Raw genomic sequence first — 23011 nt, 5'->3', positions numbered from 1 at the left:
GCCATGCCAAAAAACTTGTTTAACTTCAAAGAAAAGTGGTTGTTCAAAAAGGATCGGCAGTGTTAACTATAACTAACAGCAAGCATTAGCAACCTACAAATAAGACTGAAGGATATGTGTAACAGGATTAAGTAGTGTTCATAGCTCGAAATGCTATACTTTCACCACAAAACTTGTATAAAAACACCAAGTTTGCGTGTTTTCTGCTTACTCTTCGCCTTAATACATAAATGAAATGGGTGTGTGAGCGGGAAAAAAACAAAATTCCGCAGGCATAGGTGTTCAAACTTTTATAATTGGGTACATTAATAATCTTCTTTTCTCACTTTTTTAATGTGATTATTTCCTGAAAATTCAATATTTATTTGTTCTCACTACTTGATACCAATATACGTGTCAAGATATAGTACAGGATTTTTTAACATCCTGTATTATGTTTGTAATAAAAGGGTTCGACCTCACGTAAGTGTAATTTGCTAGTTGTGATGCACGCATTGCTCTTGCGGATAATAATAATCACAGTCAGCTCCTCCCAGACCGAGGGCTGCAGCTCTCAGAGCACTCAGGGAACCTCCGCGGGTCCACGCCACGCCAGCGCTGTAATAAAGATAATATCATGAACATTGCACATATCGACGATCATATATACTGACAGTAGAGCTATATCCCACTGGACTAACGGCTGTCAAAGTGCTTTTGTGCCAGTATGATATTCGCCATTTTGGCGCTGTTGGCCATTTAGCGAGAGTTTGCGGAAGTAAAACTAGTGATGACAACCTCAGCTAAACAAACATCACTAGGAAAACTATTTACAAAAAAAATGTGTACATTATTACGTTGATTCATGAAGTATAAATAACACGGAAATTGGCTGAAATTAATTCTAAATACAAAAATACTTCAGAGTATTGTACGTTTCTCTCGCAGCCATTTGTATTATACGTCAAAATTAGTTCTCTGGATGCACGCGAGTGGAGCTTCAAATAGGCACAAAAAATTTGCTGTCTGCCAAGTGGTATTGATACAGGTCAGTGACCATATAGCAAAATGGCTAGCGACCCTGCCTCCTGTACTAGTGATCCCGAATGCGAATGTTACCGGGAGTAGGGGCAAACCTTAGATCATTTTTACGTCCAGATACACGTATGACAGCTGTCAAATCGTCTATGTAAATACATAGACGATTTGACAGCTTTCAAAAAAGATGTTAGTTCTAAATAGAACTAACATCTTTTTTGAAAAATTCACGCACACTTACACAAAGTGTCATACAATTCGCGAGTGTAAGACATAGCTTGTCACGCACACTAAACCAGTATACCTGGCCTGTTTTTATCGGTTGTCTAACAGCGAGACTCTATCTTGACCTATAAATTATCTAAGATGTAAGCATTAATATTATGATGACAATGGATGTTTATAATCATTTATGTGTGTTTAAATATGTATATTGTATTAAATATATCGTTGTCTTGTACCCATAGTACTATGCCTAGTGTGGGGTAAAAAAATTGTGTAAAAATGTGTCAATATTATATAATTATGCATAAACAAATCTTTTATTGCTCTTAAGTTGTCAAAATGAGTACAATGATAACTAATGACATTATTATTTTGATTTTATGGTTGCTGTGAGCTAAGCTTGTCTTTATAGCAGTGTTGACTGTGCAGCGGAAGACCTTATATGTGTACTGAGCACTACACTGGTAATACGTTTTAACTTACTGAAGCAAAGGTAGCCAATATCTCTCGTTGTGCTCCAGTTTCCTCGTGTACTTGTTGCCCAAACATAGGGTGCGGGACAGGCATCGTGTCGACTGGGGCTTCAGCGCCATCAGTGCATAACGAGAGATGTAGTTGAGAGACTTGAGAGATTTTCCCGAGTCCGTGTCTCTCTTGAAGCGGAACACGTCTTCCACGTTCACGTTGTCACCACCATCAACCATCTGCATCACTTGGGTCGGCTGCTCGTTCTACAAAGAAACGAGAAGTTAGTGTTCTATAATCATGAAAATTGGCTGCATTTTTTTAAATTGCATATTTTATTAAAAAGAACGCAAAAAAAAACAATGCTGGGACTTAGGAGAGTTTCTTGCGTCGCTTCTCCTCTCAGAGCGCTAAGAAGTGGTAGTAGTATCTAGTATATTAGAAATGACATCAAAAAGAATTCTAGAGGAATCAATTTCAAAATTTTTATGCCTTTTTAATACTCTAACAAATAAAGTTAGAAATAATAATTTAAGTGTTATCGTCTTTAACGAATAATAAAAATAATAGCTGGTCAATGAGTCGTTTTGTTAGGTGTTCATTCAAAGGATGGCTAGTCGCCTTAATCTAAAAATATTCTTAGGGGTTTAATTCTAATAAGAGTTTAGAATAATAAAAAAGTAAGCTAACCTCAGCCTAACTACGCTGTAATTCATTGTTTAATTACGACATAGCAATGTCAATAACATGTTATAAAAAGGCCGACGTGATAACAGAAGTGAGGAAACCACCCATGGACATCCACAACATCAGAGAGAGAGAAGGCGTTGCCGGCCTTTAAGACGGGAGAATGCTCTAAGCTTGAAGATCGCTAAGTCGTATCGGTTCAGGAAAACTGCAGCCAGTAATTGATTTCACAAAGTGGTTGTGCACGGCAAGAATTTTCTCGCTTAATCGGCTTGGGTTTCCAGTAGCCTTAATGACACGTACTTTGTACATTCTCAACATTCCGTAAGAGCGTGTTAATAGTAATTGTTACACGCGACAATATCAATTCATTACCTTTCAAATTAGTGGGTTAAAATCGCTTGACTATTTTGTCGCCATACGTATAATTCTTACCTATAAGTTCGAGTGACTACTTTCGGTCTGGACTTCATCATCCATTCCACTTCATCAAAGATACTTTTTGTATACAAATAAATATCTGTTTTATTTGTTGTTGAAAATAACAAAAACGCTATATTCGCGAATCTAGCGCTCAATTACTCATAGATTCCAAAAAAAGATTTTTTTTCCTTTACAATGGAAGTATGAGAAATCTGTCACCATACTAGGGAGTATGAGGTAACAGGTACATATATAAAACACAAAAATAATGTTTTAAGTAACACCCTGTAGATGGCTTATATAGTTCATTATATACTCGGCGGAATGGTCGCTCGCTTGCAAGCAATATTTAAACCATTTAAAAGTTACTTCTAGGTTACTGATTCTGTTAGTTGTTGATGTAAAGAAAAATTGTGGGATATTTATTAAGGTTTATGTGGTAGTTGCATGTGTTAACAAGGGCTGTTAGGGCTGCGTATTAACTAAGTTTTTTACCAGTCTTTTGCGCAGGATGCCGGCTAGATTATAGGTACCACAACGGCGCCTATTTCTTGCGCCCTGAAGCAGTAATGTGTAAGCATTACTGTGTTTCGGTCTGAAGGGCGCCGTAGCTAGTGAAATTTCTGGGCAAATGAGACTTAACATCTTATGTCTCAAGGTGACGAGCGTAGTTGTAGTGCCACTCGTAATTTTTGGGTCTTTCTAGAATCCTGATCCCATGTAATGGGCAGGGCGTATCGATTAACATCACCTGAACGTCCGGCACGTCTCGTTCCTTATTCTCATAAAAAAATAAAAAGTTATAATAAGTACCATTGTGATACACATCAGCACTTGAAGTATAAACATTCCAAATGACAGAAATGCTATTCCAGTGAGGGATATATCAAACAGATCGCTAACGCTGAGCCCGTGAGAGTGCTTCTCTGCCGGATAGTCGTGCTCCTCCTGGCTGGAGGAGTGCTGGTAGACGGGAGGAGGAGGCGGCGGCATCGAGTACTCGTAGCCTCCACCTGAAGCAACAAACCAACTTTAGTAAAATTATATACAAGTACAAAACTTGAACAAAAAAAACTAATAGGATATCTGGTTTCGGACTGGGGTCTTCTGCTTTTCGGATCACCCAATGTGCCATCTGAGCTATTATAGTCTTGTGGCGAAATTTACCTTTGCATTCTAATGTTATTGTAGCAGTTTCTCATTGAAACACCTATTATACTGCATATTTTTAAATTCAAACCTAGCTAGATCGATTTCTCACCCCAGAAACTACCTGTACTAAATTTCAATAAAATCGTTGGAGCCGTTTCCGAGATTTATATACGAATTGCTTGTTTAAAGATGTAGGATATACAATACTGTGTGGCCGTTCAGATCAAAATGGCCGACGCGTATCTCGCAGCCGATCCACGTTAGTAGGGACCATATACAAGTGTATCATCTATGGAAGGGACAAGAATTACTATTGATTAGACACTGGCAATCAGAACAAATGACTACTTGTACCTCTAAATAAACAACTACTGCAATTTTTTTATGGAATAGGAGGACAAACGAGCGTACGGGGCACCTGGTGTTAAGTGATCACCGGCGCCCACATTCTCCTCCAACACCAGAGGAAGCACAGGAGCGTTGCCAGCCTTTCAGGAAGGTGTACGCGATTTTTTTGAAGGTACCCATGTTGTATCGTCCCGGAAACATCGCACAAAAAAGCTCAATCCACAGCTTCGCACTCTGGAGGACCGCCAATCATCCAGATGTTGCGGATGATATCCTAATTTATGGCGAGTCGTGCGAGGGTGGAATTCGGCTGGAATCAGGTGAAACAGTTCTTCGGAACACTAGCAGTGATAAATGCGGTAGAAGACACACAATGAAGCGTACGTATCTACGTAAGGTCAAGTGACCTAGCCGTTCACAGAGTATTTTTATTATTATCTTAAATATCATTACTATGGCGATCTTGTGGGTCAGGTCATTTCCTTCCTTTAAATATGGCGGGGTAGCGATGGTTGGTCCATGCGTCCTGTCATGTTTTCCTGATCCTGTCATCACGAACTCTGTTTTTTTTTTGTTAATTAAAAGTTTAACCTTTTATAATAATACAAAAAAAATATACAGTCAGGCGTTATTTTGCGGAGATCCGTTACTATCCAAATGTTATGATGTTCTTGAGTGTTATCAATCTAACACGTGTTTCGCCTGTACACGAGGCATCTGCAGGAGATGTTGGCTCACCGAATTGAGTATTTATTTTTGCAAGTTAAATCGAATTGGTGAAAGGTAAAACTTAGCGGTATTAACACTCAAGACTGACTCATAACATTTGGATGTTCATAAGACACTTATCTATTTACTGGTTTTATATAATATATAAAAAAAACCCCATTTTTAATTACATCTTTCTGCTGAGAAGCCAGTGGACGGCTCTTTTGCACAGGATGTCGGCTAGATTTTGGGTTCCACAATGGCGCCTATTTCTACCGTGAAGCAGTGATGTGTAAAAGCATTATTGTGTTTCGGACTGAAGGGCGCCGTAGCTAGTGAAATTACTGAGCAAATGAGACTTAACAGCTTATGTCTGAAGGTGACGAGCGCAATTGTAGTGCCGCTCAGCACTGTATTGTAATGGGCCGGGCGTATTACCAATTACCATCGGCTGAACATCCTGCTCGTCTCGTCCCTTATTTTCAATAAAAATGATTTTAATGTTGATATAAAAATGTGAAAATTAGTTAATTAGATTCGAACGACAAGCGATAGAACCCAAAACAATGTAAATAAAACAACTTACTGTGTTTAGAAACATCGTAGACGGGTAAGTCATGATCATACACAGACTCGGCGGACTCCATAACCTCGTACCGGTCTCGCGGGAGGCTTTGGGAGTACGGCTTCACTGTCACACTGATGTTAACGTGAGGGTCGACACTCATGTTGAAGTGTTGATACACGTCGTTCAACGCTGTCACTCTGAAAACGTTTCAAGAATGAAATACATTGCGGGCGGAACAAAGAACCGCGTCGTACCTCTGTCCTCTGTCCACTGCCACTTGGAGGTTCCTTTGCACAGGATGCCGGCTAGATTATGGGTACCACAACGGCGCCTATTTCTGCCTAGATGCAGTAATATGTAAACTTCACTATGTTTCGGCCTGAAGGGTGCCGTAGCTAGCGAAATTACTGGGCAAATGAGATTTAACATCTTATGTCTCAAGGTGACGAGCGCTGGTGTAGTGCCGCCCAGAAAATTTGGGTTTTCCAATAATCTTGTGCGGCACTGCATTATAATGGGCAAGGCGTATCATTTACCATCAGCCGAACGTCCTGCTCGTCTCATCCCTTATTTTTTATAAAAAAGAAATACCGGGATTTGAGCCCGGGACCTCTAGTTTAAAAGGCAGGGTCACTAACCACTGGGCTATAGGGGATATATAATATATTTATAAAGCGTGCTGCGTTTTATTCATATTAGTATTTCTTGAACTATTTACCAGTGGAAGGCTCAAAGGAAAGCTGTAACTTATTACAGTGTTTCAGTCTGAAGGGCGCCGTAACTAGTGAAATTACTGGGCAAATGAGACTTAACATCTTGTCTCAAGGTGACGGGCGTAATTGTAGTGCCACTCAGAATTTTTGGGCTTTTAAAGAACGTACTGCTCGTCTCGTCCCGTATTTTCATAAAAAAAATCCTTGCAAGGAAGCCCGGGCGGTGGTGATCTCTCTCCAACAGGAGATCTGCCCGTCTTGTTTTGAAGTAATACTTCTTTTAACGCGTTAAATAAATTAATTAATTGTCACTCAAATTCGACACCTTGAGTATATCACCACGTCACCTTATAGCAGATCAATACTGGTCTTCAAGCCAGCAAACACTCTGAAAAACGTTCCAAACCACAAACATTACATTTTAAGGAATTCGTGTTAAAGTTTAAAAATATTAGTATAGGTATTCCATACATGTGGGTTGGCCTACTATATCATGATGTCACTGAAAGAGTGATAGTAGGGTTGCCATTTTATGTCAGTCCATTAATATGAATCACATGACCAGTTTTGTGTTCTTAACTCAATTTGGACATGATTGTCGTTTGAAACGTTTTTCTGGAATTACGTCTAATTTTCAGTTTGGTTATTATCTTCTCAAATAATTTCTCAAATATATAATATTATTATTATTATAATCTGAGGATTAGAATTATCGATTAAATCCTAGGATCTATTGTGCCCCCTGCTTGCACTTGCGCGGCTGGCCTAACTCCCTGTGTCTAAAAATGAGATCAGATAAAAAAAAACGAGGCTACTAACTAGGAAACGTGTTACTGTGCCGAAATTTATTATATTCTATATAGTATTATCCTCAGCACAGGTTTGATTCACTGAGACCCATTCTGGCTAGGTGCCCATTAGCTGGCAATGGCCGTAGAGGAACCCCGTTTTTAATATAATTGTATATGTCTCTTCTGTAGCACGTATTCATTCATAAGACCCGTGTGTTTAGTGTTCTTTTTTACCTTTATTTAGCTTTACCAACCTCGCTAGCCACTCCTGGTATCCCATCGAGCCCACATCATACAACGCAGTACTTCTCGCATCATATACCTGCGGGAGCATGTTCCCGAACATGTGAGACTCCACCGGCTTCCCGACACGATCTCGCAAACTATTTTTACCCATTTCCTGCAGGACTTGTTCTGCGAGGTAATTTCTGCATCGATACTCGTTCATCATCTTCCTACAAAATACGCAATAAACAATTTTAAAATGAACAACGTTAAGTTGTCGTATTTCAAATCAATCCATACCATGCCAATACAGGCATGAATAAAGTGGGGCATAATGCAGCCTTACTTGGGACCGAATATAGTCGTTTTGTTAGTAGTAAATTATGATTAAAGACCATATTAAACTAATTATTAATTAATTTATACACAAGTTTAGTACAAGGCAATATATTAATCAAAAGAAAGTGCATTTCCCATTAAAAGCATAAGAGGCATTTATTTTCTCAAAATTGATTACTTTAGAATTATTTTCTAATATACTAGATACTAATACGGCTTCGTAAACAAAACGCGCTCTGAGAGAGAAGATGTGGCGCAAAAATCTCTCCCAGGATTCTTTTTTTGCGCTTTTTTTAATAAAATATACAATATTGTACTGTCTTTGTTTGCTATAAAATATTCATAATCTAGTCCCAGGCTGTCCGTTTACTTAGATATTCACTAGTGGAGTAGTAGGATTTACTACAGAGCACTTTTAATAAAACATTTAAATGTATTTATAGATAAACCCCCTTATTCATAATGGTCCGCTAACTTTAAACAGCCGCTAAGGAGTGATTTTTCTCATTCTGACTTAGGTCAATAGAAGAAGACAGAGTGAGAATTAGCAATGGTTTAAGTTAGCAGACTATTATGAATAAGGGGGAAAGTGTATACATTTACCCTTAAAGCTTTTATGTATCTTATGAAGTCTAGCCTTTGCCCTTGTCCACATTATAGCCGACGAAAGTCAAGCAAACGTTTCTCTTTTCTTTCGATTGATAGAGAAGAGAATCTCGTGAGACCGTGAGAGCCTCGCCACACAAACTCCTTCTCTTTCGTTTCTCAGCTTCTTTCGTCGTTCATCGTAAGGATCACTGGTGGTGTGATTCAGGGGCGTGCATATTATAAAGGTAATTAGGCAGAGCATACCTCGTTATGAACCTAAATAAAAATAGTGTTAAAGTGAATTTAGTTGAATTTGGTTCCATTATTTTATAACCAAACTTCTAATGAACTCATAAATTTTCCCAAATACCTATCCAAGCAAAACCAATAGCAATCTCCAGGCTCGCTAGATCGCCTTGTTAGATCTACAGTGCCTACCTTGCTAGAAGACCAATGCCCCTGGTGTGATTCCAATGACGCGGCGGACGCGGACGGCAGCGTCAGACGGCGTCTGATATGCGACTGTGAGGGTTAAGAAGCTCACAGTTGCGTCTCAATCGATCTCATGGATCCGCGTCGCGATCTTTTGCACAGGATGCCGGCTAGGTTATGGGTACACAACGGCCCCTATTTCTGCCGTGAAGCAGTAATGTGTAGAAATTATTGTGTTTCGGTCTGAAAGGCACCGTTGCTACTGGGCAAATGAGCATTAACATCTTATGTTTCAAGGTGACGAGCGCAATTGTAGTTCCTGAGCGGCATTGCATTGTAACGGGCAGGGCGTATCAATTACCATCAACTGGACGTCCTGCTCGTCTCGTCCCTTATTTTTAATAAATAAAAATCAAATGAACGTACCTGTGGAAGTCCAGAGTAGAGAGAGCGGCACCGACCGAGCCATTAACATATCCCACACCGATGTTGACAGTTCTCTCCTCTTGAACAGAATCATCGGAACCTTCGGGAATGAAGGAAGTAGGCATGAGATCGCTACGAAGAATATCATTGACGTCAACATCACTCAACTCGATCTCTGATGCACAACAGCAATTTAATAATGGTATTATAAATGAAATGATCAACATTTTGAAAGAACCAGTCTGAGATAAGTTTGTGTAACAAATGCATGAAAGTCACATCGCGGTCTCCATTATTCGGATTATGGAGCAGAACATTGTTTAGTTTTAAGATTGTATCGTTTAGTTTACCGCTTAGTACTTAGATATGCGATTGTTTATTTACTCACGTTACATTACCTCGACCTGTTTCTATCATTGTATCGAAAACCATCAAGACAAGACGACCCATATAGCCGAATGGTTAGTGACCCTGACTACCTGATACTACCACTAAATTATGATGAAACTGAGCTGCTCTTACGACCCATACGCTAACACACACACACACACACACACACACACACACGTTTTATAATATTATTATGTTCTCTAAGTATGTTATTTTAAGGCTAATAAAGAATTTTATCATTATTATTACTAAGCTAAAGAGGTCCCTGGTTCGACTCCCGGTAGGTGCAATCATTTATATTTATTTATTTATTTACATTAAAGTTTACAAAAGGAAATACTTAAAGCTAGCATCAGAAAACCACACGGGTTTGTAATATATGCTAACAAAGAGTTAAATCTAGGTACAATAACTACAGAACATTAGTGCCAGTTAGATAAATTGTGTAAATATATTTATTTTAGGTGACTTAAAAAGTATGACTTCAGTTTTTTCTTAATATTACAAGGATTTATACGGTTCTGTACATCAGTGGGTAATTCATTAATTAGGCGAGGAACTAGGTAAGCATTCGTTCGTTCGCCATATCTATTGAGCGCGCTCGGAGCGCATAAACAGCCCCGAGTGACGGCCCGCGTGCATACAGGATGTTGTTCTTTATCCCAGTATTTAGTATTGAAAAAGTTTTCTTTTAACATTGAATATTTCATCAGTACCTGCATCGGTAAAATTTTGCAATGTTTAAAAAGTTCAGTTTCGGAATAGTCACTATGATTTTTGGTAGGCAAAAGTTTTAATATTCTTTTTTGAAGCTTAAATATTTCATTCAAATAGGAGTTATATGTACGTCCGTAACTACTCAAACCAGATTGTATATAAGATTGAATATGATGCATATAGATGTGTGTTTCCAAGTTATGGATGTTTATATGTATTTATGTATGTTTAAGTAAGTAAATTGTATTAAATATATCGTTTTCTTGTGCCCATAGTACATGCTATGCCTAGTTTGGGGCAAGATACTTTGTGTAAGAGTATGTCAATGTAATTGTTATTATTTATGAAAACAAAGTTGCACATGAGGGAGCGATGCCAATACGATACTTTCATAAGTTTGGTAAAAAATTATCGACTTATATTATGCGATTAAAAAGGAATTAAGCCTTTTAATTATAAGTACTTTATGATAATAATAACCTTTTTTAAAAATAAGAAAACAACCATTATACAGCTTCTTAATCTATACAATTAACTAAATACAATAGAACTAATTATTATTCAAAGTTAACTTTCATTATTATAGGTAACTTAGTGGCTGTCATTAAACTGATTAACCCTATCGTTTCGTATTAGTAAAAACTGTATCACGAAAGGATAGTATTCATCGTCCTTCGATCAGCGATAGTTTAGGTGCGTGTACTTGAAATTAACAAACTTATACAAATTCGGTACTTGATTGTGTTCAAATTCGATCAAGTGTTATATTATATTTACGATATGACTGTTATGTGTGTATGAGTATGGTGAATGTGTAGGGATGTGTGTACTGTATTTATGTACCCGAGGGTAAGTAATGCCTTTGTGCCTACTGGTCAAATAAGATTTTTTAGTAAATTTTTGGTCTCATTGTAGTCCAGTGACTACATATTTATCAATTGTTGTTTTGCATGATCTATGATTAAGACTTTTAATATTTAAAATTTTATTAAGTTTGTTGTAAAGGTTGAGTCCAAGATAGCAATGATATCTTTGAGCAAAGGATGTCCTAAATTTAAGTATTTTATAGACTGCTCTTCTAATCTGCTGACTCTTGACACATTGACACTATTAGCACTTATAGTACATCAATCTGTCCACGTGGCGTCTTATTTGTTTTAGTCCTCGATTCCCTAATTCACCTTTCATATATATCGTGAGTACCCTTCATAATCTATATATATAAAAATGAATTGCTGTTCGTTAGTCTCGCTAAAACTCGAGAACGGCTGGACGGATTTGGCTAATTTTGGTCTTAAATTAATTGTGGAAGTCCAGAGGAGGTTTAAAAGGCTTGAATGAATATGAAAATGCTCGGAACTAAATAAAAACTCGGAGTCGTTCAGAAATCAAATTAAAATAATAGTTTAAAATGTATGTAATATCTTATTAGAATTTTTATATTTTTCTAACTTTCTCAGGAGGTAAAAATTCACTTAATTTTAGGTAACTATAGTAGGTAGTTGTTATCTATCTATCAGATTATTTTTATGTAGATTGATAAATCTTAAGTTTTCTCAAAAAATAAAATTTCTGACCCTAACCGCACCACAAAACAAAACAAAAAATATAATTTAATTTATATATTAAATTGATTAACAGACTGTCTCATCAACTGTCTGTCAATATTTCATTACGTATTTCAGGAAAACTCTGTTTTGTAAGTAAGCAAAAATGTAAGTAAGCAAAAATTCATTCATACCGAGCATTTTTTATTTGTTTTAATAAAAAAAGGATTCCTTTTGTTTGTTTTAAGTTTTTTTTAAACAAAAGTTTAGGTCTTTTATTTATCCATTGAGGCAGTACGAAGTCTGTCGGGTCAGCTAGTCTATATATATAAAAGAGAATGTATGTTTGTATGTTCCCTAATAGCTCCTAAACTATTTGACCGATCGCAATGAAATATTTTGTAATCGATTCGTTGAAGCTCAAGGAAGGTTTACATATATAATTTATATGGCAAAACAACGTTTGCCAGGTCAGCTAGTAATAACTAAGTTAAAGTTCTGCTATAATAAAAGTTAAATATAGATATATATTTTTATCGTTAATCAGTCAACAAAATAATTATTATCACCAATATTCCTAGTCTTGCAATAAATATAAATACTGGAAACAAAGAAAAACTGACCATAAATCATAATCTACCGGATTAAGATCAGGACTTGACGACGGCCAGTCTTCAGCTCTGATGAAATCTGAAACGTTCGTTTCCAACCAAGACTGCGTAGACTGAGCTTTATGACCCGGCGCCGAGTCTTGCTGGAAGGAACATTCTTGGTTATTGAACGTGCTGTTGGTAAGGGGCTTCACTACCTTCTCACGAATGGTATCTTCATAGATTTTTCATAAAAGTATGGCTCAGACACTCCTTCATAGCTAATAACCCATCAAACCATCACTGAAGTCGGATTGTGCCTACGTTGCGGTAGGTCATTCTGTTTGTTAAAATGTTGCTCAATTGTAAAAAAAATCTCATCCGTAAACAAAATATCCTTTTGAGTACCGCTAGAGTAGTTGTTTAGATTTTACCAGCCTATTCTTTATTAAATTATGAGTTAAGAAATGATAGTAGTAGGTCTCATATAGGCTGCAAGTCCTAAGTCATCTTTTAAAATACGTGACATAGTTTTAAGTGCTATCTTCATCTCCCGAGATAAAACCTTTTGCTTTTGGACAGGATTTCTTCGAATAATTTCCCTTACTGCTTTTCCCACCTTTTTCGTACGAACACTACGTAGACGGCCAGATCTTTTTCTGTCACAAACAGAAGAGGTCCTACCTATAAATAGCCCGGTACACAAATATTTTACTAATACCAAGCTTATGTATTTATGTATGTTTAAGTAAGTATATTGTATTAAATATATCGTTGTCTTGCAACCCATAACACATGCTATGTATGCCTAATTTGGGGCAAGATAATTGTGTAAAAAGTCTGTCAATATTATTATTATAATATTATGGAGAGTTTCGGTTCTTATTAACACCCCACTCCATTTATTATAGCAAAATATTGTACAATGTATTGGCGCCAAAATGAGAAAACTCAATGAAGAATCACATAAAAATGACAGACTCCAAAGTAAAATGTATAATAATATTTTGTTTAATTTAATTGTGACAGTATTTATGGCCAGACTAAGTATAATTCGATATCACTTTTAGGTTTAAATAACTTTATTTACATTAAGACCATCACTCACATGAGAAAATAACATTTTACCAATTACAGTACGTAGCTGTGGAATGAGCTTCCTTGTGCGGTGTTTCCGGGACGATACGAAATGGGTACCTTCAAAAAAAGCGCGTACACCTTCCTTAAAGGCCGTCAACGCTCTTGTGATTCCTCTGGTGTTGCAAGAGAATGTGGGCGGCGGTGATCACTTAACACCAGGTGACCTGTACGCTTTGTCCTCCTATTCCATAAAAAAAAAACGTAGCTACTTACACACAATGATGTTGGCAGGTATACAATGCAGTACAATGTTAGGCAAATAGATATAACTTTAAAGTTCAGTTCATACTTCTGCAGTAACAGTTCCGTCTAATGTACAATGTTCGCGTTGAGTTGAGAGTGTTCAATAGATGTAACTTAATGGATGGAATAGAAAATTGTTAATTATAATAAATTAAGAATTTTAAATTATAATATTACAAAATATATTTTATGGAAAAATAGTTTTATTAACACTCAACAAGACTTAAGGTTACAACAGACCCAAAGTAGATATTACGTTCTTGGCAGAATACAAGCTCGACTCGATTCGACTCTCGTGGAATTTAAACGGTTAGTAAAATACTCCTTTATTTATTAAACTCAGGACGAAATAATACAGACTGGTTTTAACCATAAAATGATAGGAGATAGCCAGGTTTTTCCAGTTTCCTGCATTTTTCCCTGTAATTATTTTAAGCATAATATAGTTTTATCCCTCAACACGTAGATAGGGTCGTAGAAATAAGTTTCTGATATAGGCTTAATAAATGACACCTAGGTCCCGGACTCGAATCCCGGTGAGTGCAGACATTAATATGAAGAATATGAATTTTCGAGTCATAGATGTTTATTTGTATTTATGTATGTTTAAGGAAGTATATTGTATTAAATATATAGTTCTTTTGCACCCATAGTACAGGCTATGTCTATTTTGGGGCGAGATACTTTGTGTAAGAGAGTGTCAATATTATATTATAACTGTAAATTGCTGAAGTAGATAATAAGTCATTTTGTACACATTTTTAATAGTTAATAGAGAAATTTTAAATTTTTTTTTTTCATAAAATATATTTTCAAATATTTGCGTTAAATTTAAGACAGGATGATTTCATTTCAATTCGGCTCCTCAAAATTTCGGGATAAATAATATTTATTTATTTAATGTTCATCCTTGTTGAAATAATAATAAATAAATTATAAACTGATATGAATGAATGAAATATAAGATGGCGCTGTGTTTGAAACAAGGTAATATTATAACACCCCAAACAGCCACTTAGTTCTCGCGGCGCCGCGGCCGGTGAGAGGGTCTATTGTGGTGTTCACGTTACAAATGTTCTGGTGTCATCCGCGCGACGTTGACGTGAGAACAAGCCACGTTGCGCCGCCCGCGCTATTCAAAACCCTCTTTAAACTTTAATGGCGAAAAACGCGAGGTAAGTGGTTTATTAAGAGCTCCAGTTACTTGCACTTAAAAGTAATACCAGTTCATGTCGGTATTAGTGATCAAGTACGGGGATGGGTTAAGGTGAGAGAATCCATTGAATAAGAAACACATTATCTACTCAAATCATAATGTAATAGTAGATTATTTGCCAAGGTCAATAAAAATCGTCACCTTTTTGCTCAAAATAGTGATTTTCATTTTTATAACACTAGAAATACGGGATTGCTTGTAACTACTTCTAGTAGGCTACATAAGATACATAATGTATATGCTAACGATGTATATGCTTCTACAATATGATGTAAAATGTACAAAACAGATGTGTTACGAAATTTAAAAGAATTTTTAAAAAACGTTTGTGTGGGAAAGGTTACTATAGCATAAACGATTTTCTTAATGACACCACGGACTGGGAATGAAGCAAACACCCACGGGCTCTTCAATTATAAATGTTTATTGTACGATATCACATTGTAATCCATATTTTATATTTAAAAAAAATGCCCGTTGAGTTTCTTGCGCCCATTCTTCTGAGGTCTGAGGCAGTCTCTTTTGAATGGGTGGTAGTTTTTCACGTTCAATAAGTGATTTTAAATCCTATTTTGAATAAAAATATTTGAATTAGAATTAGAATTTGAAATAGCTTTCAGGTGCCGGATCAGCATTTCCTTATAGTTAAGATCCCACCACTTGATTCTGCAGGTAAGTGTTATTTGATACAACTGATTTTAAATGAACGTTTAGGGAGTATGCAGTGTACTAGCGATAGGTTGCCTATAAAAATTGGCAGCAATCACCTGTAATTTATTGTAGTATAATATATTTCTGATGTAAATTGCACCTATATAATTTGTTATGTTTTTAAAGTGATAACCCTCACTTCTGTGATTAATTACACAAATAAAACTGAAAACATAATTTTATGAACGATACGGGACTAGAATCCTCGACTTCTCGCGTTCCGTGCGAGCGCTCTTTCCATCTGACCCAACCGTTCGAGTGTCCTATCGTTGATAAAATCTTGTATGCTTTGTTCAACTCTCAGGTTGTAGCTTCACCTACAGGATCTACTTTATAGTTGATTACGTGCTCAACCCCAATATTTTAAAAAATATGGCGTTATTTGGCGCACCAATATGGCTGGACGCTCTCTCTAAACACAATAGGAGGTTACTGAGGAGACCATAAAAGGTCCTTACGGGGATAGCCACAACGTGTTACAAGGTGGACAGTGTCACACACTGCTGCTTGCACATTGGCAAGGACATCCCCATGGGAAAAAGAGGCTGAAGTCCACGCTTCGACCTCCACATATAAAATGCAAAGAAGAACGGAACGGTGTTGCCCTAGATTGGCATGAAATTAATAATGTAAGATGTGATGCTGAGAAGTCCATGATCCAGCAGTGAATGAAAGACATTAGGGCGCCCGAAGCCGGAAACAGGATTGTAGATACGTTTCTCCCTATTCTTGAAACGTGGTTAAAAGATAAAACAAAGGTTCTAAAATTCGGTCACTTCCTGCACAAAGTGGCTATAAGAGAGCGGACAGCCATATGTCACATGTGTGATGCAGGCGACTACACCGCCCAGCAAACATTACAAAGTTGCGACGCATGGGGTCGACAGTGTCGCGACCTCATGCAAATCGTTGGTACAGACCTCACACTTCCAAACTTCGTCAAGCAAATGTTAGGCAGTGAAGAGGCATGGAGAGGTGCTGTCTTCTTCTGTGAGCAAGTGATGCTATGGAAGGAGTTACCTGAAAGACTCCGAGAAGATGACCCTGCAGCTGACACCGTTCGCCAAAAACGACGATGACAAAGGAAAAGGAGGATTGCTCACCTGCAATTGTCTTTGTAGTCGGAGGGTTGCCATGCCACGGAGAGTTCTGGTAGAATGCAATAGCGAACCCAGAACTCTCCAACGAAACTGGCAACATGGACGCTCGAGGAGGTTTTAGTGGGTATTACCATACCCCTCTACAGTATAAAGTATCAGCAGGTGGAACGGGTTCGGGAGTCCCACACTTCCTGTGCATTTAACATTCAGCACGGGTGCTGTACGTTAATGTATTTCCTCATCGTAAAAAAAAACTTAAAAACAATTTGTTATTATTAAGTCGGTGGTGTTCTGACATAAAGATTTTTAGAGCGGTTACTTTAGGTTTTGGTTGCATTCGTTGTAGTGTTTAGGGTTGCTGTGTGGGATTTATTTATATGTGGAACCCCACCGACTATATTAACTTCTCTTTATTTTCAATTTGGTCACGCAGAGACGGCTACGATACCATTTGATACAACGTTGTGTCGTCACCGTCCCTCTTCGTACTCATTTAGTTGTATGTAAGAATTTTTCTTACATGGAAGGTACATACTGCATAGGTATATCTACTATATTATCCTATGATCAATTTAATGAACAAAAATCAAAATTTGAACAATATTCAGACCGCTTACTATGCATACGTTCCCAAATAGCAAATCATATAATTCGGTTTAGTCTTTGTGTCCCAAAGCTAGCCTATGTTCTCCGATGTTGCCCTCTTTGGAACAATGAGATAGTTATGTCAATTTTGACGATTCTATACAAAATTTATTATCAAAAAAAAATTTAACAAACAAACAACCCACTTCAGAAACACTATTCCAAAACAACAGATACACTAAAAAGTTAAAAATAATTAGGTATTTTTATACAGTCTAATTAAATAACCAAATTCTAGTTACGATTATTGTCATTTTTGGAATCGGTGTCCTCGCCTCCTCACGACTCAAGCACATCTCACCTATAGGTGATAACTATGTATTACATGTAGTTACAAACTTATCTCGGCTGACACCGACTCCAAAAATTACAATAATCGTAACTAGAATTAGATTGTATAAAAACTCACAATTATTTTTATACTTTTTAGTGCATATTATATGTTGTTTTGGAAGAATGTTTTTGAAGTCGGTTGTTTTTTTGTTAATTTTTTTTTATTTTTTGATTTTTAGTAATCTTGAATTAGGTACACTAACTAACAATTTGTCTAAATATGTGTATATATATACAAAATTTTTCAATGCAGCAATGAACGTAAGCACTTTGCAATTTGATTACAGGCATTTAGAAATACTGCCACAGATCGCACCCTGACTTACTATAAGTCGTTAAAGATTTCCCTTGATCATTATATTCGACTACGACAATTACTTAATTACTTAACCATAACTACTTTATGGTAGATGACTTAATAATCCTACTAGCATGAAAAGGATTCGGCCGAGTATCATTAATTAGTTCCTAAGAATTGAAGTGTTCCATTATTTTGTCATGGTTCCGGTAATTAGAACCCAACCAAACTTTCACCAAACTATTTTTGAAGTAGATATATCCAATGTATAACAAAAAAAGAATCACCGAAATCGGTTGGCGCGATATTGAGTTATTCGTAAATATGTCGTCCACATACGTATAGCAAATTTAAGACTTTTATGGTTTTCTCATGGATGCCACCGTCAGATCTGCACCAAATTACAATGGGACCACACGAGAAGCACCAGCTTTCAAATAAAAAAAGAATTATAAAATCGGTTCAACCAGTCGAAACATTTGAGGTAACAAACATAAAAAAAACATACAGACGAAATGAGAACCTCCTCCTTTTTTGAAGTCGGTTAAAAAATTAAATTGTTCATGGTCAGATATTTCTTGGTGCGAGTTCTCACTGCCCATTCGTTTTGGCGGAATTAGCATCAGAAAAATATCTAGTATACCCTTACCAGCATTTTTATCTTCTGTTCACAGTGCCAGCAATTTATATGATAAAATTATCTCCCGTCATTAAGGGACCCTAATGCCAATGGTGTATGTGGAATCTGCTAAGAATGCTTGGAAAGTCTAAGTGATAATTTATCTTTTAACATGCGAACACAATAGCTTTGGAATCAGCCACGGTGCAAAATCGTTCACAAAAGGATATTACTATCAAGTCACAATATTTCGGATCAGGTTCGTTTTATTGCTGCTAGCGAACGAGATTCAGGCCAGAGTCTGAGCTTCAGGCCACTCCTTCGACTAACATTAGGACGCTTCTCAATAAATCCAGCTTCTCAATCGCAGTTGGTTAACGTTGTTTTTTTTTGCTTTTATTTGCTTATCCCTAATATCACCTATATTACTGAGATGTGAACGATTAACATTTTACCTATTAGTGTATCATTAATATGCTGATCACTTAAACTTGGTGTCTAATAATTTAAACATGTTTACAATTAATTACAGACACGTATATTATTTAACAATAATCTATTCAATTTAAAAAGAAGCGCATGAACAAATTAACAAATAAAGTGTGACCCATTAAGACGACACTAAATTTTTAGCGACCTTGAGCGATATGAGTTCACGGCTGCCGGCCCGCCATCAATGTAAGAAGGCCAATATTTTCAAAATTCTTGCGTGGAAAACAGTTTATTTGCTTACAATCCTCGTTATTCACTACTAATCTGAATAAATAAACCTACACAAAAAAGTACAAGCTATAAGAATAGCTTTTCTGAGAGAAGTACCAAAAAAATGCGTCACGCCATGCCAAAAAACTTGTTTAACTTCAAAGAAAAGTGGTAGTTCAAAAAGGCTCGGCAGTGTTAACTATAACCAACAGCAAGCATTAGCAACCTACAAGTAAGACTTAAGGATATGTGTAACAGGATTAAGTAGTGTTCATAGCTCGAAATGCTATACTTTCACCACAAAACTTGTCTAAAAACACCATGTTTGCGTGTTTTTTGCTTACTCTTCGCCTTAAGACTCGTGTTTACGCGCGTGCGTGGTTATGATATGATTATTATTAAAATTGCCAAATCAGTTATGGCTAAAATAATATGCCAACCGACCTGGTATTAATTATCTCAACTAAACAACAATAAAAATAATCTATACCAAAAACCTTAGTAACTACAAGGTCGCTCCAGGAAGTCTGCGAACACCCCAGGAGTGTTCTGAACTTCTGGTAGGAGCTGGGCTCGTTGTAATGACTGGCCATCACTGCACGCAAAATGGACCCAACTTAGTGGTCTTTTTGGGTAGTTCTTCGGTTTCTGCTGGTTACCTTAACGTGGGCTCAATTCTTTTCTTAGACGATATCCTAATTATGCCACTTCCTGGAGATGTAGTAACTCCTACTACCTCAAGTGTTGTAGTACAGGCCTTTTACTAAGGAAAAACCGCCTGAAATGCCTATGACTTCTATGATTCAAACAGCATCAGCTATATTACCTAGTTTGACTGCATCGAAGTTTTTATCAAATGAAAAACATCTTTATTTTTATTTTTATTTATTTATTTATAAAGGCTTACCAACTAAATACAATTTATTAACTTATGCACTAAGAATTCAACAAATATAATAAAATAGTTTAAATGTACTTAAATTATAGGTAGGCACAACATTACTATAAGAAATACATGTGATATTTTAAAATCTAAAATCTATAAATTTTGGAGAGCAATATAAATTTGTTTTTTAAAATTAAGAAAGTTTGAAAAGAAGATATCACTGTTTTCATCTATATTAAAAATACAATTATATAATTGTAACATTAGCTGTAGAGGAGTGTTTAAGCCATAATTACTATGGTGGAATTTAATGTGCATTGGGGCAAAAGTACTAAGCCGACAATTGAAGGCAGGCACATGCAAACCGATTTGTGATAAAAGCGAAGGACAGTCCATAACATAGCTTAAAAGTTTATGTAAACACAGCAATTGTGAAGCATTTCTACGTATTCGCAGAGACCTCATTTGAAATGTGTTTAATCTATTCTCATAGCTATCATTACGGATATATTTATTTGCAAAAAAATTTAACTTTGAAAGAAACTTTTTTTGTACAGATTCTATTCGTGATATATATTTTTTGTGATATGGGCACCAAACAGCTGAGCTATATTCTAGATTAGATCTGACAACAGAGTTGAAAAGTATCTTGAGTGGTAAAATACTTCTAAAATCTTTCGTATTCTTAAATTGCAACCTTTAATATCAATACCTGTTGGAAATTTAACAATATTGGGTCCTTTTAAAAATCATCCGATGCTACCTGAGATACCTGATAAGGCCAGAAAAAAAAAGTCAAAGAACTCCTGCAGGTATTTCTTCAGCTGCACAGAATAAAAAAACAGAGATAGAGAAGAGATGCAAAAAACAGGAAACAATAAGAAAATGAAAGATAGAATTATTAGCAAAACAGGAACAGAAAAAACATTAAAAGAAACTCAAAAAGATCGTTTAATTGCTCCGAATATAGCATTGAGTTAATTACATGACTTTATTAAAAAGTAAAGTCATATCCACTATCTTGTATCTCGAAATAGATGTTAATTGTTCTTAATTGACACTCACGAAAACAATAATTGCCCCGTCTAGAGATGTTCGTGGGATGACTGCAAGGAAGAGTTTCTTAAGACTGTGGTAGATGTGAAACTTCAACAGACAAAGTTTAAAAACACATATTTCAAAGTTTCCTGTCAATATTTCATCGAATATAAAGAATCCAAGGAAAACAGTCAGTAAAATGTTGTTTAAAAATATGACATAACAGTCATCATATAGACTATATTATTTCAATATACACTGTATAGCTATCATACATACACTATACATAAAAGTCTTACGCTTTTTACTTATTTACGCTCCGCAACGCCCCATAAGGAACTTCGTTCTCTACACTCTGTCCTTTTTTATAGTCGGTTAGAAAAATAACCTGACAACTTTAGAATTCTTTTTGATGTCATTTCTAATGTACTAGATACTACCACCGCTTCGGAAACAAATGGCGCTCTGAGAGAGAAGAAGCGGCGCAACAAAACTCTCCCAGCATTCTTTTTTTGCACTCTTTTCAATAAAAATATACAATATTGTACAGTCATTTCTGTCGCGATAAAATAATCACATTCTTGTCCCAGTAGGCGTACCTACTATTGACGTATCAATGCTTGTTTTTATAATATATATTTTGTATTAGATGAATAACATAATAATAACAAATATTTAGGCAATCGATTTTTACATGAAATTACTTTTTTAATATTACTTATCTTTTGATATTGTTATGGTCCTTTAATAAATATAGTATAATTATCAGTACATGCTTTTCGTTATTGTGTTTAATTAATTTATATTCGCAATCATCTGTTGTATGTGGCATTTTCTTCTACTGAACCAGCATTAGGTTTCATCATTTTTTGCTTAAGTCGTAAGCTTATATAAGTGTTTTATATATGGTCGTAAGATTTAATTCCGATATGGAGCGTAATGGGTAATTTAAATCATAATAAGAATATATAATATAATATGTCAAAACTATTGCTAAAATATGCTATTTAAAAGGGCATGAGGAGACCTAGCGTCACACTAGCGTAGCTACTTATTTTATAGTGATCTGTGGCGGAGACTCGTAGCTCTCGTTACCCCTCGCTTACACCAAGTATCAAGTCAAAAACTTGTTTTATACAAAACTTGAAGAATACTTGTCAATACATAATTATTTGTTTCAAACATGTATTGAAATTGTCTGACATACTTTCATTGTTACTGTGTTGCCAACAAGTCTTTATACAAGTGTAAAACACATATTTTGTGTTTACATATAGATTTGAAACATGTTTGATACAGTCTGATACATTGACAGCGTTCACACTAACTTAAAATACACAAGTTTTTAACAAGCATTGTTAATTTTATTTAAGTTTATATAAAATACTTATATAAAACAAGTTTATAAAACTTTTCGTTATAAATCTCTTGCCATGCTTGATGGATAAAGTTTTTTACATTTACCGGACAGACCGCTTTTTTTTAAAATGGAAAAGAAGAAGATTAATGTAGTGTTCAAAGAAACAAACTTTATTAGATAAATATATCTTATTTAATGTAATTAAGATATTCTTTCAATACTTTTATAATCTTGCAATGCATTTTTGCTAATTTGATATCCGATGCAAATGCAAAGAGGAATCCAGCCAACAAAAAAAAGTGGGTACGCCTTCCTTAATGGCCGGCAACGCTCCTGTGATTCCTCTGGTGTTGCAAGAGATGTGCGTGG

General features: G+C 36.0%; 1 protein-coding gene across 1 annotated transcript; it reads right to left on the bottom strand.

Annotated features, from left to right (window-relative positions):
• Positions 1-275: 275 nt before the first annotated feature.
• LOC126967319 (uncharacterized) lies at positions 276-9539 on the bottom strand. Its single transcript, XM_050811781.1, has 7 exons — positions 9506-9539; positions 9108-9282; positions 7352-7552; positions 5612-5790; positions 3631-3830; positions 1726-1973; positions 276-597 (listed from the first exon to the last, which is right to left on the bottom strand). The coding sequence occupies exons 1-7, from the start codon at positions 9537-9539 to the stop codon at positions 477-479; spliced, it is 1158 nt and encodes a 385-aa protein (XP_050667738.1). The 3' UTR covers positions 276-476.
• Positions 9540-23011: the final 13472 nt, after the last annotated feature.

This window comes from Leptidea sinapis, chromosome 12 (assembly GCF_905404315.1).
Source record: "Leptidea sinapis chromosome 12, ilLepSina1.1, whole genome shotgun sequence".
Classification (NCBI taxonomy): Eukaryota; Metazoa; Arthropoda; class Insecta; order Lepidoptera; family Pieridae; genus Leptidea; species Leptidea sinapis.
This window is presented reverse-complemented; position numbering and strand designations above follow the sequence as displayed.

Excerpts from the sequence above, each read along its gene's own strand:
- LOC126967319 (XM_050811781.1), bottom strand. The coding sequence starts at position 9,539 with ATGGTTTTCGATACAATGATAGAAACAGGTCGAG. Across the intron at positions 9,283-9,505 it reads AATGATAGAAACAGGTCGAG|AGATCGAGTTGAGTGATGTT; the intron begins GTAATGTAACGT and ends GTTGTGCATCAG. Across the intron at positions 1,974-3,630 it reads TGCTGATGTGTATCACAATG|AACGAGCAGCCGACCCAAGT; the intron begins GTACTTATTATA and ends GTTTCTTTGTAG.